The 17,754-nt window shown below is 54.3% G+C and overlaps 2 protein-coding genes across 2 annotated transcripts; both read right to left on the reverse strand.

Moving 5' to 3' along the window:
• Positions 1-59: 59 nt before the first annotated feature.
• On the reverse strand, positions 60-1,874 carry HOXB4 (homeobox B4). The gene is made up of 2 exons (XM_077163050.1): positions 1,243-1,874; positions 60-349 (listed from the first exon to the last, which is right to left on the reverse strand). The coding sequence occupies exons 1-2, from the start codon at positions 1,697-1,699 to the stop codon at positions 60-62; spliced, it is 747 nt and encodes a 248-aa protein (XP_077019165.1). The 5' UTR covers positions 1,700-1,874.
• Positions 1,875-14,613: 12,739 nt separating this feature from the next.
• Positions 14,614-17,158, reverse strand: HOXB5 (homeobox B5). Its single transcript, XM_077163051.1, has 2 exons — positions 16,493-17,158; positions 14,614-15,800 (listed from the first exon to the last, which is right to left on the reverse strand). Exons 1-2 carry the CDS (start codon positions 17,052-17,054, stop codon positions 15,553-15,555), a joined length of 810 nt encoding a protein of 269 aa, XP_077019166.1. The 5' UTR covers positions 17,055-17,158; the 3' UTR covers positions 14,614-15,552.
• Positions 17,159-17,754: the final 596 nt, after the last annotated feature.

Consider the following 17,754-nt stretch of genomic DNA (forward strand, 5'->3'; position numbering starts at 1 on the left):
CTTCCCCGCGCTCGCTGCCCACCCCCGCCCCGAGGTCCGCAGCACCCCCGCGGGGAGCACTAGAGCGCGGGGGGGCCTCCGTTGGGCCGGCCAGGGGGCCCTCCTGCGGTGCCGCCCGAGCGGATCTTGGTGTTGGGCAACTTGTGGTCTTTTTTCCACTTCATGCGCCGGTTCTGGAACCAGATCTTGATTTGGCGCTCGGAGAGGCAGAGCGCGTGGGCGATCTCCACCCTCCGGCGCCGAGTCAGGTAGCGGTTGTAGTGAAATTCCTTCTCCAGCTCCAAGACCTGCTGGCGAGTGTAGGCGGTCCGAGAGCGCTTGGGCTCCCCGCCGGCGTAATTGGGGTTTACTGGACACACACAGAGAGAGGGAGAAAGAGAAAGTTTTATTGCCCCCGAAAGGGAGGAGGGAGAGCCCTTTATTCCAGCTAACAACACAGTGCTTTCCTCCCTCCCTCTCCTGGCACCTCTTCTTCCCCAAGGGGGGGGGGGGAATGAAAGAAGAAAAAGAAGGAAAAAAAAAGAAAGAAAGAAAACCGAAATGGTTAAGAAAGCAGAATCCAAGAAAGAGAAAGAAACCTCAAAGTTTTGGAGGGTTATGTTGTCATTTTGTTGTTTGGGTGTCTGAGGGTATTCAGGAATCTTTACAAGGTTTTAATCGCTACTCCCCCTCCTTGGCCTGGGGCCCGGGATGGGAGAAATGGGAGGGGGCCGGAAAGTGCAAGAGGGAGGGGGGCTTCACTAAATCTTTCCTCTTCTGTTCAGTTCCCATCCTTACTGGTCAAATTCAAAGCAATGTCTTCCCCCAGTAAAAAAAACTTTTGCCTACTTCCATGGCCGATGAACTAGATGAAAGAAGGGAAAAAATAAATACTGGGAATTGACTCAACTCTCGGTTTAAATACAAATTACCTCCTCCCCCAACCTCCACTACTCCATATCCCACACCCCTTCCCAACTTCCAACTTCAGTGTGACTGCATCTCGCCGGCGAAAATGTCGCTGGTGAGAATGGCGAAGAGGATGGGGAACAGACTTCAAAGGCGCGGGGCCCACCAGGCCATAAAAATTTATGGGGGATGTAATTATGTGGCTCTGAAAACAGGCAACTGTAAATCTCCCGCAATGGCGAGTTTACAGCGGGGACAACTGGCTTCCCCCAGCTCCCCCCTCCCCATGCCTCGGAGGTCCCTTCGGTTTAAAGCGCCCGGGGTGGGAGGGGGAAGGGGTGCCCACGCACTCACCCGTGCTCACGTGAACTTTGCGCATCCAGGGGTAGACGACAGGCTCTTTGCACGCGGAGTGGGACGGGCTGGGGTGCAGGGGGTTCTGGGCGCAGGGAGGCGGCGGGGGACTGCTGCTGACCGCCTCGCAGCGCTGTCCAGGCTCCGGGAGGAGGGCCCCGGAGGGCGGCGGCGCAGGAGCCCGAGGGGACAGCCCTGGCGGTGGCGGGGGCGGCGGGGGTGGTGGCGGAGGCGGCGGGGGCCCAGGGTCCCGGCAGGCCGTGTAGCGTTGCACGGTGCACGCCGCGCGCCGCGCGAAGCCCGCCTCCGGCTGGAAGCTGCTCTCTCGCCTCTGGCCGCCGGCGTAGTACCCCGGCGAGTGGTCGCTGGGTAGGTAGTCGTTCTGAGAATATTCCTCGCACGGAGGGAACTTGGGGTCGACATAGTTTGAGTTGATCAAAAAAGAACTCATAGCCATTAATTTCTGGGAATTGCCCACAAAATATACTAAAATTTATTCCGACCCCTGACTCGTTTTCCTGTTTCCGAAAGCCCTCCTACTTACTGTCAAGTGAACAAAGTTAGGGACCCACGTGATCTTCGGAACCAATGGCCGCCCCGCCTGCGATTCCCGGATAAGGAAATCTGCTCACCCGGACCCTACTCCAGCCAAAGAGGTTTATTTCCCCTTCTTCTCGTCCCCCTCCCCACCTACCCAACACCAGGATTTACATAGGGTTCCAGTGGGGGAGACCCCCTCCTCGCCTTGCTCTCTCCGGAATCAGAGAGAGAGAGAGAGAGAGAGAAGGCAGGGTGCGACAGGAGGGCCTACTGGGAGCAGTGGGCAGAGCACAACCTCTGGATTCCCTCAAAAGTCAGGGATCCTCATGTAGCCCCCTCCCGTCCTGCTTCACCTTCGTCCGGCATCCTCTGCCCTCCATAGCCCCCATCTCTTCCCCATGGCAGGACAGACCTTATGCACCCTGTGCCTGTGTGGGGAGTTGAGTGAGGGGAGAGCCGGGGGCTCGCCTGGAAAGGAGAACCCATACGGGGGCGAGGGGCATTGAGCACAGGGGCTTTTCTCTGCGGCCGGATGGGGACGGGTAGGGGGTGACAGAGGAGGCGTTGGGAGCAAGCGGATGGGTGCGCAGAGGGACTTGTCAGAGATGAATGGAACTGCGGGCGGATCGATAGGAAATTCATGCACTAATTCGGGGAGACCTCGCCTTCCAAATCGCATTTAGCTGCGCTATTAGCTTGGCTGGTCAGTCAGTCCGTCTGTCCGCTTTTTCTACCCACTCCTCCCCTTACCCGGTGCGGCCCAACCGGGAGAAGCGACTCGGTTTCTCATACTGAAGATGAGGACTGGAGTAAAAAACCTGCAACTTTTGAGAGGAAATTGAATAGCAATTTGCTAATTCCAGAACCACCCGAGCAATACTAACCGCGGCGCCCGCGGAGACGTTCTAATTGCTGCAATGCCGCCGCCGCTGCGGCGAATAGAAATCTCACATCCTTATGATGCTAGGGATAGGAGCCCTCGAGGTGCCCACACACACAATAACACCGCATGGCAATCGAGGATTTCCAGGACATCTTGTTCAGAACCCAAACGGAAAGGCGACCTCAGCATCCATTTGAAAAGCGAATTTTCTTTGCCCCTCGCACACTGAAGAGAAGTCATTTTTTTCGGGATTCTCAGTAAAGCCTCCCTGAACCCAGAATAGAGAGTAGGTGGTCTTGGGGCGAAAGGGCATATTAAAAACATCATCAACAGCAGTTTTGACCTCTCTAGACATGTGAAAAAGAACAAGGCTCCCAGGGGCAGGCGTGGGGAGATTTCAGGTAGCTGATTCCTCCACCTCGAACCATGTGGCCGAGGAAGAGAACGAAGAAGGAGTCTTCATGTGGGCAGTCACCGCATTGTCCTTATTTAGAGGGAAAAATGTTTTGTTTCTTCTGAGAAAAAAAAAATGAGCGGAGTGTTTATGTCAACTACATATTCCCCTAGATACGAATTTGTGACCACAAAATTCCTTACACAAATTCGGATCTACAGGGTATATACAGAAGACAGACAGATCTTCTTGGCCCAGAAATCCTCCAGTTCTCCTACTTTCCACGCGTTCTTCGTTTGGGGTGCGGTTTGAGGGCTTTGGTTTTATTTCGTTTTGTTCTACTTTTGAGCCCTGGCAACAGGCAAAGACACTGCCGAATCCATTCTTGAAACTACAAGGTTTTCGGTTCTTTTCTATTAGAGAGAAATAGAAGCAGCCGGTCCGCAAAGGGACGCGAACCTCGCGGCCGCCCAATTCTCGCGGCGCATGAATTATGAGATGTAAACATTAGCTAAGCACAAAAGGAGGAAGGGTCATTCCGAGGCTGCCGCCAAGTCAGAATCGGGCCCTCTGGCTGCCCTCGCGCCCCTCCCCTCCGCCAAGGACTTTTATTTTTTAAAAAAGAAAAACAAAACCCCAATCGGCTCCTCCGTGCCCCTCGCAGCTTTTAGTTTGCGATCAAACGAATATCTAGATATTTTCCACGGAGCCTCTCAGCGAAGGGAGGAGGGAGAAGCGGCTGGGTGTGAAGGAGGTATCATAAAAGTCTTTTCGGAGAAAGTCAATGGTAAAAAGAGAGAAACAGCTGTAAAGAAAAATGCTGGGAGACCAAGCAGATGGGGCCCTGGATATTTAATGACGGGCAATTCTGTTTACAACCTGAGAAAAAGATCAAAGGCGTTTCATTTCCGAATGAAGGGCAAAGAGGAATCATAAAAGATCCAGCCAGATGATGTGCCAGGCCCCTCCCAGCCTCCCACACCTCCTGGGGGCCAGAAGAGGGGGTTAATCCCCAGGAGGTGTAAGGAGAAGTCCCGTTTCTCCACCTCCCTAGCCCCAGGCGGGTCCTCTCTCTGTCTAAATGTACACACTGGCTTGGCCCAGCCACCTGCTTGGGTTGCTGGCAGCGGGGCCAAAATGGAGATCTGGGGTTTTCTGGGCTGAATTACAACTTCGTGGGATTCCCAATAACTGCTGAACTTACTAAACTGGGGGACTGAGGGTTGGGCTGGGGGGAACTGAGTCCTACACCGTGAAAGCTAAGGGCCTTTACAGGGTAAGGGGAAGAGGGTGCATAAGACGCCTCCTCCCCACTCAGATTCCTTTCCCATCCTTCTAGACCTGGAAAATAAGCATCCCTTTCTGAGCAAGTCCGACTAATAACAATTTCATTAGCAAGTACAGCAACAACAGGCACACAGAAACGACCTTCTAACCATCACACTCCAGGCCCCAATGTATCTTCAAAGGTCTCTGTCCATCCTCAGTTCTGGGATCTTTGCAAATGGTTAGAACTCCCACCTGCCCTGGCAAGTAGATCCAGAGCCCCTCTGATTATCTATCCCGAATCGAGGCATTGCTAATGTTGGCCTCTAGGCCCGATGTCTAATAACAACATTCCCAGCTGGGCTGGACTCCCACATATTTGCAACAATAATGACAACAACTGAAAAAAACCCAAGAGAAGGTTCATTAATTTACCCCAGACCCCTATCTGAGCTCCCGGGGAGATTGGCGTGTAGCCCCGAGCCCACCAACTAAACACCCTAGTGGGACCCCCGCCAGCACCCCCAGCATCTAGCAGGGACCTTTGCAAATCGTGTCAAAGGCCACTCAGCGAGGGGCTCCAAGACCCACAACCGGTCAGGCCCCTCCCCCACCCCATACCTCTGTCCTCCTCAACTGGCCAGTTCTCAGATACCCGTCCAACCCGTCGGCGTTTCGGAAGTTTGGGAGGGCCACTAGGCAGGCCGCAAGCCTGTCTGCCGCTTTACAGTAAACAAGGGGTGCGGCCCAGGTGCCCCTAGTACCCAAGAGAGAGGGATAGGGTGGGTGGAGTCCAGTGGGGGGCAAAGCCGCCACGAGACTGAGGATGGCTGATCCTAGGGACAGAGCGCGGAGACTTGCTCCTCTGCGCCCTGGGAGCCGCCACCTGCTCGTCCCCACGGAAGCGCCGCATCCGCTACCCCCCAGCTCCAGGCAGCCCTGGAGAGGTTGGAGGACAGGGTTTATCAGCGACACTCAAGACGCCTTTCACCATTGCAGGAGGTTCCCTGTCCCTCCACCCCTCTAAGAATACTAAGATCCAGACGCAGGGTGATAAGAATAAGGGGGAGCCGGGGCCTCTGCGCGCGCCTTCGCAGGCAACTCCTCCGTGCTCCCGGGCGGTTCGGCCTCCGCGGCCGCCTGCTCCCGGCAGCCACAGGTTGCTGAGAGTGACCCCTCACTGCCCAGCCGCCCTTCGCCGCCCCGGGCGGGCCTCGCGGGTTCCGAACCCTCTACCTTTGGTCGGCGGAGAGGGAAGGACGGAGCGAGGGAGGGAAACAGAAGGGAGGAGCCGAGGCAGGCCCCCGGCCGAAAGGAAGGCCCAGAGGGGGAGCGGGCACGAGTACTCACCGGGCGGCTTTCCCGACCACCGACCCGCCCGAAGAACCCGCTTAGCAGCAGACGAGTTCGCTCGCGTCCACTATTGTGTGTCGGGAAAACCGAGCCGCGGCTGCGGGCAGAGGAGCTACGGGCCTCCTCGGGGGCCAGAACAAGATTTTTTTTTTTTTAATTTTTTTGGTTTGTTTTTGTTTTCGAAGCGCAAGTTTTCGTATTAATCTCATACTTTGGCAGTCTTTGTTAAACAGCTAGGCGCGTCACGAGGCTCTCGAACATTTTAATAATTTTTAGACGCCGTGACCTGCGGTTCACCCCTCTCCGGGCCTCCCCCACGAGCAGGCAGTTACTATAATACGCCTCGCGCAGTTCGCTGGGTCATATTGAATTTTGCGCAGGTCATTACTTGGGAGAAAAATGACAGAGCAGGAATTTGATTCAGCGCATCCTCTCCAGTTCCACTTTTAGACAGAACCGTCTCTCCCCTTTCACCCCACCCTACCACACCCCCCAAAATTCCCATTCGGATAGGATTCAGGCGGCTCCGGCCCCGCCCCCCCGCTTTGATTTCCATCATTGCTATATTTTTGTCAGCTCTGGTTCCCGGGGCAAAGAAGGAGAGGGTGGGATTCCATGGTGGGTCATTTTGCGGCCTGAAAATGAAGGTGGCAAGGAACAAGTGGAAACGGAGCCTCTAGTATCTGGCCCCAGAGCGCAGGCCAAAGGGCATGGCCCCTTTCCCTGACTTTCCCCCATAAATGGCCCAAACCTGCACAGGCTAGGGATACATCACTGCATACTATATCCACACTTTACTCCCTCTTGATGCCAGAGATACCCCCCATTTCTACTGAATCTTTGGAGGCTCCAGGGCCGCAGGAATGACCTTTATATCTTCCCAGGCCCAAAACTTTGGGCTACAGAGCATTTAGGGAGAATGGAGAGAACCCTGAGAGAGGAGCTTGGCTACAACTCGTCAAAGCTGGGTACTTGGTTTTCAGAATTTAATTTACCTTTAAAAAGAAAACAATATCTTCTCCACCTCCACCTCCTAAAAACTAATGCTCATCTATACAGTAATTCCTCTTCCTGTCCCAGACACCACCATAGGGAGATGCAGTAGCAAATTAAAGAGGGGTTAAAAATATGCAGGGATTTCCTTTGCATGTATTTCTCCTGGATTAAAGGAGGACAGGTCACCTACAAGGCACTTTCCCCTTTCTCCAGCCTCCAAGGAAACATCAGAGGTAGGTCAGGCAACTTCCCTTCCACCCAGTTCAATTCTGGAACAAATGCTCAGGCCCAGGGAGAATGTGGCAGGGTGCTATCTTCCTAGAATAGGGAGGTCCAGAGAGAGCACCCCAGGATGCCCAGCTTGGTTTGGGATGGCAGAGGCCTCCTCAAGTCCAGGATTTTGGGCTGCCCCAGTCTATCTCTGAGAGCCCCTCAATTGCTAACATTCTGTCCTGGAATGAAGGAAATGGAGACCGAGGGGGGACAGACAGAGATGGCTTCTCCCTGGTTTGACTCCCCACAGAAACTTGCCTGAGGACTGAGTAGAAATGAGGACTTGCTCCCAATTGGTTTAGGAAAAAGCAGGCCAAAATCGATTTGAGATTTGACATTAAATAAACCATTGTCTCTTCTGGCCATATTTCAAAAGGTGTGTTTATGAAAACTCCCAGATTCTCTCTATTCTGGCAGGACAAACACCCACTGTGCCCCTTCTTTATTTATCATGACATCTCAAAATGCCTTAACAAACAATCAGTTCAAGACCCAAAATAGCCATATGCCCTGGTGTTATAATTACAGAGGCTCTCTAAGCAGTTTACTTCTGAGCTAAGCTTAATGCATGGATTCCAGGTTCATTTCAGGTCGCCTGTTTCATCTCTACTTAAAAAGATCTCTGTGAGGCCATTTGGTATTTTTCCTTCGCATTTCCCCTCCCTCCTCCAAACAGGAAGAAGGGGATTTGGAATGAACATAGGAGGTTTGGGAAAGAATGAGAGGTGAGGGGGTCCCTGAAAAACAAACCTGCTTGGGTGGGGTGGGGGGTGATACACTCAGCCGTTCTGGTCCCTTTGGGGCAAGCAGGGTGGGGCCGATGTTGGTGAGAGTCAGGCCTTCACCTTGGAAGCCTACCTTGGCCCCAGCGAACGTCCTGCAAGGACGTGTGGGTAATCGGATTTTTAAAACGTGTGCGGCTGGATAGGTTTTAATTAAATTTTATACAGTGACTCAAAGGTTAGGTTATCTTTGGGAGAGAAAATTGCGCGGAGGATTCGCCACGCCCAGGGCGCTTTCTTTTGTGCAATTCGCCATCACCAGCACCGGTTTTTTGGAAAACGGTTTTTTCCTTCCTCAGTTTCTTCTCTCCGAGATTTCTGCCTCTCCCGCTGCCCAGTTCTGCTCCTCCACTTCCCACAGCCCTCGAGTGCTCCATACCTCGCGCATCACTTGCTCTCTCCTCTCTCCATACACAGAACCCCCTCCCCCTCTCCTACCCCGCCTCGGCCGCTAGACGCCTCCGCGGCCCGCTCCCGCACGCTGTAAACTTTTGACCCTCCAACTTTGCGACCCCGCGGGCAATAACACTGGCCTCCCCGCCCCGGGTCTCATTCTGCTGAGCCGGCTGCAGAGACCCAAGCGCAAGACGCCTCCCCTACCCCTCCCCCCTCGCCCACCGCCCCCTCTAGGAGTCTCGTATCTGGAGGAGTCTTTTGGATTATTAAATAACTCCTTGGACATAGAGGTCGACCTACCCCACTTGTCGCCTTTTCACTGGTCTCTCTTGCTGGGGTGCCTGAAAAGGGCTTTTGACAACCCGACTCCCCTGCATGTTGCCCCTCCCCACCAGAATGGGCTGCGGTTGCAGGGCGGGGGAAACTTGGGGAGCAGCAGAATGAGCTGACCGGGAAGAAGGGTATCTCTGGGGTGAACAGTGGGGAGAACTTGAGGCAGAGAGGAGGGGAGCACTGTCCCTATGAGGCTAGGTAAGAGAACGCGCTGCCCAGGCCATGCGAGGCCGAGCTAGGCCGGAGGCCACCTTGCGCGGCCGCTCGCTGGCGCCTCAGAGGCCCCAGCCTGGCTATGAACTTGGTCTAAGGCGGACTCTACTGGCAGCTCCGGGACGTTACAGCCTCTGCCTCTCGGCCAGCGCAGCGGCCGCGCGGGTGACCCGCCGCACTTTCGGTTTCCCTTCCGCCCAAATGTCGCCTCTGGGCCCCCACTTCTCAGGGGAAGAATTTCATTTCTCTTTTCCTAGGAGCCTTTGGTGAGTCAAAAACGACAACAGCAGCAAACAACAACAACAAAGACAGACAGAGGGAGAGAACGATGTTTAGAGAGAGTGACAGTGAATGGAACAAGCCTGCAGAAGCCCGGTACACAGGGACCATCCTCCATCACGCCTCCAAGGCCTGGAGTGAGAGGCCTCCACATCCTCAGACTTTTCCTCCACTTCCCCTAAATGCTTCTCCACGCCCACTTCCTCCTTCCCACCTGGCCTGGGTCATCTCTTAGGCCTGGAAGGCGGCCTGCAAGGTACCTTCCCCCACCTAGAGGCATTCATCCCTAGCCCACACGGCTCCAAGATCAGGGATCCTTACAATTAAAGCCAGCAGCCACTCTCGGAGGTCGGGGCAGAAGCAGGAGCTTGGGTGCTCAGCCGGAATCCACTCGGAGAGGAAGGCCAGAGCGGGACAGGGGAGCCTGGGAGCTGGTTACAGGCAAAAGAAGCTAGAAGATGCTGCAGAGACAGAAGGACTGCGTTTTCCTTCCCAGAAGGGAAGTTGGGGAGAGGAGAGACAGGACAGGAGAAGCCTATACTGGGGAAAGGAGGGAGAGCCATTAAAACTTGGGTAGGAGGTGATATTCTGGGTCCGACAGGTTCCATATTGCATGAAGTCCAATCCTCTTCAGCCCCCAAATCCCCACCTCCTCCTGGAGCCTGCAATCCGGGTGTCAGTGAATTCGCCAGAGAAAGAACGAAAAATCTGCCTAAATCCGTGCGCCTTTCCCCTCCCGGGCCTGGAGCGGCGGTGGCGGTGCGGCCAGTGGCGGGTAATGTATGCGGTAAGCGGCAGCCACCCGAGCCCCACGTAGGCCGGCGCTCCGGCCCCCGTCTGCTGACCTCTGCGTGATCCCGGACTCTATGAATTATTGATGAGATATGAGCGTTGATTTCCCCTTTCAGGATGCAACCTCCATTATATTGTTAAAATGGCGATTTAATCGTTGAGAATAGCTTTGGTGTGGTTTTTTCTCCCCCAACTCATTTGCGCCTCCTTCCTTTTCATTTAACTCTCTTAATTAAATCCTTTAACAGATTTTAATCACTTTTTGGAGGGAGGGGTAGGAGGATGGGGAAGGCAATAACACCATCACTATCACCACCAACAAACGGGACACTGTAGGAAACAAGACAAATCCGAAAACCACCTAAAGCTTCTACCTTTGGGAAGTTGAAAGGAAGGTGGGGAAGGAGCATTAACCCCTCTAGAAATGGCATATTGGGAACATCCACCAGGAACCGAACCTCAGAGTGCTGGGGAAACCTAATTCTGACAAGGAAGGAGCTGGTCAGGGGCCTGCCGAGCCCGCGGGGATGAGTTTAATTCCACCCCCAGGAGGCTTGTGTGGGACGCCCCACAGTGGGTAGTAAGTCACGCTGACCCCTGCTGGGAAGTCCAGCTTGGGAACCATGACAGGTTTCTTGTGGGGAGCTACTCTCCAATCTAGACTCCGGGGTCCCTTAGGGAGAAATGTCCATTCTCTTTAAAGGGTCCCTATTTCTCCCCTCCCCCCCTCCAAACAGCTCGGTTTCCCGGCGGGTGTCTGGGTTAATTAATATGGATGTGTAACAGTGCAGCGGCAATCAATAAATCCCTCTGTAGGCAGATCCCAGTCTCGAAATCGGATTACTCTGAGAAACTCCCAAAATGAGCAGGGCCCTCCCCCCAAATCAAAGAGAGGGTTCTTGCTAGCCCTGTCCTCTTTGGTTAGTCCGGTTGTTTCCCAAGCTGGGGAGCCCATGCGGGTGAGAGTCTGTCACCAAAGAGAGTGAGTTTGGGGGACTGGGCTGAGCTATTCCTCTTCGCCTTTGCTCTGAATTCCTGGCTTCCATCCCAGCATCCAGACCCCAGGGATAAAGGAACAGGCAAGAAGAGCTTCCTTTGGGATCCCACTCCCCCACCCCACCCTCACCCCATTAGCCCCTCAGTGAATAAATTCTCACAGCCAGTGAAGGGTTAAATGTCCCCTCTGCAGTTATGAAGAGGAAGCCGATGAAATATGGGCGCTCGGAACTCCAGGCCCGGCTGGCTTTCCTGTTTACACTTCTTTATACTTCCTCCCACCCCGCGGCCGCGGAGAAACAAAACATAACTAAATAAAACAAAACAAAAAAATCAAAATCAAATTGTCCACTGAGTGGTGGTCAGCCTGGCCTCAGAGGAAAAAGGAAAACTGAAGCCTCCATGTCCAGCTGAATCTCCTCGGCACTGGCCCAGCTGGAGGGTACGCCAGGGATGATCCGTGGAGGGATTTGGCAAGAGGGCACAGGCTTGTAGCCAGGGAGGTTGAGCCCTGCACCCCATGGGGGAGGGTAGGGAGGTGGGGGAGGAGGGGTAGAAGGATCCTCCAGAGGTAGAGCAGTTTCCTTTGAGAGATACAGTCTTCCTTTGGATGGAACGGGAGGGCAAGGGTCTGGGGCACAGGAGAGAGATCGGCTGCACCTGAAATGCCTTTGCCTTTCTCTTCCCTCCCCCAACACATCTCTATTAAGGTTCAGGGGGACCATTGCCCAGAGATGGAGAAGAAGAAAAGCCCATCTGGGGAATCTTCCCCGGGATCCGTTTGGAGCAAGAGACCATCCAAGGGTTTGGCCTCTCTGGGGCCTCTTCGGCGGAAGTGGGTACCCTAGCCCAGGGCTTCTCATCTGCACTCCGGAAAATCTGCCCAGATATGTCCAGCAAATGTCCCCAGGCTGCCGGCCCCACGCATTCTTTTTCAGACTTTGCAGAACTGACATGAGAGGGAGCCAAAAAAAAATCTTCAGGGACAGCCTGGTGATCTGGGATTTTGGGTTCCTGGAAAGGCTCTGAGAGAGAGGCAGCATTAGAGCATTAGAGCAAGGCCTGGGGGACAAAGTCTTGTGCCCCAGGCCTTGCTCTAATGGAATTCCCCTGGAGGCTTCAGGTGGGTTTCTGCCCCCACCCCTCTCTCAGTCAGCCCCCTACCCCTCTCTCAACTCCTTTGCCATCTCTAGCCTGTGAAAGCTATACCCTCCAAATCTGTTAGTATTTTAAATGGAGGGGATGATTCCTTGGGAGCCGATGGGAGTCCCATTCTTTCCCAGGGACACAAATGTCCTACTATTCTTGGAGAAACTATGTCTTCAAATTGGAATGAGGACTTCAAGCTCTCTGTCCTCTAACTCTGCCCTCTCCGCCTCTAAAGGATCTCCTGTAAAGCAGCCTTGGTCAGGGAATGGAGAAGGGCTAGAGGAGAGAGGGGAGATGGAGAGAGTAGTTTGAAGAGGATTCTGTGACCACCTCCTTTTCCAAAAATCAAGGTGCCATATGTCTGATCTCAAGGACTATCCATGGGAATTAGTGAGCTGAATCCAGAGATGGCAGGCTGGCCAAAGCAGGAGCTAAGAGAGTGGTTGGTCCCATGGGTCTTAGAATCAGGGGGGTCATTTTGGTGGGGGAAGGGATCTCTGGCTTTTAGAAGGGTGACTTTTCCTTAGAAAACAACAAGCCCCCCGGGGATCAATTCTGAAATCCCTCTGGATTTCACAAAACAAAGGGGTCTTTGAGGTCCTGGTAGAGAAGAAGAGAGAAAGGAGGAGAGGAGAAAAAAAGAGCATCTCTCCAATTTTGTCTCCCGGCTTCTGGGTCTCTTTTTTTCTTTCTGGCAGTTGGGCTCTGTGTTCCTCAGCAAGTTTTATTTATGTAGGGGTTGCCAGGGTCTACTTAAACACCCAGCTCCTCTCCCTCTCCGCAACGCAAAAAGCTCCCCCATTCCCCCACTCTGGCCAGGAATTAAGTTTTGGGTTGGAGGGGATTGCCCCCTCTGTTCAGGAACCCCCACGCTGACCTCAGGAGCCTACATAGAGCCAAGCAGAAGGGACAGCTTGAGACCAGCAGGCTGAAGTTGGGTGCAAATATGCTGCATTCCCCATCCTGGGTGGCCCCGCTGAGGCCATAGAAAACTGGAGGGGACCCCCTTTCATGGGGTTTGAAACTCTGAAAGCCGAGAGCACCCCAATACGAGGCAGTCCACAACAGACGCCCTTCCTGGTATTTTTTTCTCAGCTCAGATGTATCCAGATAAAAGTGCCCAGCGGCACACTCACACACCCCTGACAAATGAATGTCATAAAGTTTTTTTTTCCCCTGGGGGTGGGGAGATGTCTGTCTGAAGATATCCAGCAGTGAAGTGGCCCCCCCACTACACACAGGGCCCCTCTTTCAACAGTACACACGCCTCTTTCTTGTCCCTAAATTTCCAAGGATACCGAATGGACACGGCTCTCACACGGACCCACGTTCCCCACACAAAATCAGACATTCCTGCAAACAAAAAACAGGCACCTCTCTCCCCACCCCTCACCAAAACGGACTGCCCAGTCTTACGGAACTGAGTACCCCCCATTCAAACTCCCAGCTTGTCAGAACTGGGTGCAAAAAGGGACTAAATTTTCTCCATCTATTGCCCATCCCACCACCCTGCCAGAGGCAATTTCCTTCCCCTAGTCCCAAGCCCCCGGATTTCAAGGGGAGAAAGTGAAAGCTGGAGCTGACTTACTGCGGGGAGTGCTGGGCCTGGGCTGCTGCCACTGCCTCCTGGGCTGGTCCGGCTGCTCTAGGCTAGGAGAGCGCTCACCTACCTCTGGCCCCTTCCCCACCACAGTGAGCAGTTAAAGTGTCACTTAACATTCTGGAGAATGTGAAATATACCGCGCGGTGTCAACTCCCCAAAACCATAAAACTAACTTTATGGACCTCACGTGACTTTCTCGAGCCAGTGAGGGGTATCTGTCTGACTTCTCGGCGATTTTTACGATCTAACTTCAAGATAAAACCCCTATCCATTTGACATCTAAATGTCATAGCGACTTTTGGGATAGTTTGCTATCGACAAAAGGGGACAAAGTCAAGGGGTAAGGGGGAAAGAGGGCCCAGTAGAGCCTTCAGGACCCTCGGCTGCCTCCTCACCAGCTTCCCCTCCCCCCCAAGTCCTGTAAGAAGTTGGGCCAAGCTGGAAGGGATTGACCGGGTAAGTGTCCAGACTTGACTCTTGCGCTCAGGGTGGAGGCTGACTTGGACGGAAGATTGGGTCCTGGCCTTACGCCAGTCCAGCTGGAGGGGGGAACCAGGGGTCTTCCAGGGGGCACCCCAATTCCTAATCAAAAGGGAAAGTTAGCTGGGCCACTGGAGAGAGGGAGGAGCCCTAGAGAAGTGTAGAGAAGACTGAGAGTGAGAGGAAGCCTTTGAAATCGATCTGATTTTTAACGTCTTAGCGGGTGGCAGAGCCGAACTGGGATTTGGAGCAGGGGACAGGGATTTGGGCAGACCTCTATCACTCCCAAAAGGCCAGGAGCCAGGACTTAGGCCCAAATAATTTTCTCTGAAGAGATTTCCAGAGGCCTTCCTGGCCAGTTGATAGATCCCAGGAAGGAACCTAGCAGCAGCCTATCCTCTGCCCTTGCCCCAGGTGAGGCCTCTGAGCCTCTCAGCGCCCCCAGGCCTGGAAGCCTGTCCCTTGGCTCAAGCACCACTGACCAAGCCAGGGACTTGAGTGGCTGAGAGGGGCTGCAGATGAGCACTCTGCTTTCCCTTCTCCTATACCTCAAATCTATCTAGAATAGTCTAGGACGTGCTTTGATGATGGGAGAGGCAGGCCCTCAGAGAAAAGACAATTGGAAGGGCAGTGGAATGGGGGGGAACATTTATTTGACTTCAAGGAAAGCTACAAACATATACCAAAAGCGAATCACTGAGACAGGCCCGGCAAAGACAGATTTCACACGTAGCACAGCATCCACTCGCTCACTACAAATGGTCTTGGAAGCGAAATGGGTAGGGGGGAGGGGATAGGTCTGACCCAGACCACCCCCATATTTACAAGCTTTGGGACCTCTATGCCAGACCCATGGATTCACAGAGAAAGACACGCGAGACGTTTTACACTGAATATTATTTTTGTTTCTGTACACTCCCAGACAAGGCCCTGTGGGGCCTACGCAGGCAGCAGGAACTTAAATCTCACTATTTACCCTTTTCTCTTCTCAACATCACCCCTTTGGTCCACCTTGGCCCTTTCCCGCCCCAGGACCAAGCCACTGGGAGGTTTGGGCCTGGGGACTGGGCGGCAGGAGAGGAGAAAGAGGAGGGCAAAAAGAGACACAGTCGTGAACTCCATCTACTCCGAGGCCAGCTCAGCTGGGCCCGGCGCTCGGCACTACCCCACCTCCGCTGCTGCCCCTTAGAGAAGTTTCAAGCTGAAACTCAAAATCATCCTTTTATAAATAAGTTAGAACATAGACGGGGAGGGGAAAGTTCACATTAAACATGCGAGTTTCTTTCTTTCTTTCTTTCTTTTTTTCCTGGGGAAAGGAGTGCAACCACAGCCACGAACATTCAGAAACACTGGTGGATTTGGGGGGAGGCGTGGGGAGCATTGAGAGGAAAATAATAATTATCATTATTATTAACAATAATAACAAGATTAACCAGTCCAGGAGAGAGGGAGTCACAAGAAGATCTAGGACCAAACGAAAAATCGTATCACAAGGCTGGGGTGAGGCAGGCTGGTGGGAACCGGTCCCCAGCGGACGGCGGCAGCGCAGGGAGGCTTGGAGGGGCCGGGACTCCGGGCGGGCTCAGGGCTGGAAGGCGCTGCCGGCTGTAGCCAGGCTCATACTTTTCAGTTTGTTGTCTTTCTTCCACTTCATGCGCCGGTTCTGGAACCAGATCTTGATCTGGCGCTCGGACAAGCAGAGCGCGTGGGCGATCTCGATGCGCCGCCGCCGGGTCAGGTAGCGGTTGAAGTGGAACTCCTTCTCCAGCTCCAGGGTCTGGTAGCGGGTGTACGCGGTCCGGGCCCTCTTCCCGTCCGGCCCGGTCATATCTGGAGCAGATAGAGCAGAGCCACGAGGCAACGTTATTCCGGTTAAGGGAGGGGGGGGCACTGGGCAGGAGGGGGCGGGGAGCAGGACCCAGGCGTCCTCGGAACCCAGCTCACCGCAGCTCCAATCCTCCCCACTCCAGACGCCCGCTTCCAGACTCTCCTTCAGCACCCCTTTCTCCTGCAGCCCCCACTTCTCCCAGCAGCAAATGCGCCCGGCTTTGTCTCTTGCTTGCTCCCTGCGCCTCACCCTTCCCTGGGCTCAGGCGTCCGCTCGCCTCGGGAGGGAGGAGTGCGGCTGCACTTTTGCCCTGGAAAGCTCATTTTACTGCCCACCCCTCCTTTGCCAGCGGCAGTGTCAAAATTTCAGTGGCAAGAGGAACCCTTCCCCACATTCTCTAAACCATCCTTCACCCTAAAGCTAGTTGGGCTTGGGCGAATAAAATCTAAGTCGGATCTGGGAACAAATTATGAAAAATACACACACACCCCCAGCTAAAGACCTTCTCTGTTTCTCTCCCTGGAGCTGTGAGGACCCTCTTAGAGACTTCTTCCCCTCTGGAAAAAAGAAATCTATATTTGAGGAAAAGCCAAGCTCTCCTCACCCCCCACCCCCACCCCAAACGCAGAGAAGGAAAGCCGAGAAGACAAAAAGAGAGAGAGAGAAAGAAAGAAAGAGAGAAAGCGAGAATTACCGTGGCTGATGTGAAGCTTCCTCATCCAGGGGAAAATCTGCGGAGTCTGTCCTTCGGGCGCGGCTGTGGAGGTGGCCATGGGCTCTGGCTGCGCCCGGGCTAGGCTCGGGCTGCTTAGCTGGCTCGCCGCTTCCTCAGGCTCCGAGGACGCACTGGCCTCGTCTATTTCGGTGAAATTGGCGCTGGAGCTGGCCGGGGTCGCCTGGTCGGAGGGGGACGAAGCAGAGGGCTTGGCGCCGTGGCCGTCGCCGTTGGAGCAGGGCAGAGACTCGGGCGAGGACAGGGAGCAGCTCGACGCTGCTTGCCTGAAGCGGGGCTCCTGGGCGGGCGCGGGGAAGGCGCGCGAGCTCTCACCCACCGCCCCAAAGTGGCTGGAGGAGGCCGAGGAGCGGTTGACGCTGAGGTCCATCCCATTGTAATTGTAGCCGTAAGAGCCGGTGTGCATGGCAGCGGGATCCCTGTAAGAGCCGCTCAGAGAGCTGCCACTGCCATAATTTAGCAACTGATAGTCCGGGCCATTTGGATAACGCCCCGAGAAGGAGTTTACAAAGTACGAGCTCATTTGGGTGATTTTGGAGGGCTTGATTTGTGGATCGTGGTCGTTATAACCCTGTGCTTCACGATTTATGATGTATTAATGAATTATAGCGATGCACTGTACTTCGTTTTGCTATGTATGCGGCCAAATATGGGGGGGGTGGAAGGGGGATGGGGGGGGCGTTAGGGAATCACGTGCTTTTGTTGACCAGTCGTAAATTCTCGCTGATGACCTCAAGAGGTAATTCATGCTCTATGGTTACAAATAATGACGATCCGAGAATCGTTAGGGCCGATTCAATGCGAGCCTCGGAGAGAGGGGGAAAAAAGGAGAAGGGGGAGAAACCGGGAGAAGGTTGGCGGCGGCCTCTGATCAGAGCGCGCCACCTCCCGGCGATCGGCGGAAGCGCGCGCGGCAGACCGCCATGGCGGCGGCGGCGGCGGTGGCGGCGGCCGCCTACCTACTGGCTCACCGCAACCTCCACGAGAAAGAAACCCCTACCGAGGCTCACCCTCAGGGTTGAGCCTTTTAGAGAAGTGACTTGGTTGAACGTTTTACCCACTTTCGTGAGGTTGAGAGAGAGGCTGCCTATTTGTGTCCTTCCGGACACAAATCTGTGTCCTGGCCTTATTATTAACTCTGGACGAGAAGATCCGTCAAAGACCGAGTTGCTTTTCCCTTCCTGGGGCTTCGGGTGTCTCCGAGTTGGGGACGGAAATGGGGA

This window comes from Tamandua tetradactyla, chromosome 6, assembly GCF_023851605.1.
Source record: "Tamandua tetradactyla isolate mTamTet1 chromosome 6, mTamTet1.pri, whole genome shotgun sequence".
Classification (NCBI taxonomy): Eukaryota; Metazoa; Chordata; class Mammalia; order Pilosa; family Myrmecophagidae; genus Tamandua; species Tamandua tetradactyla.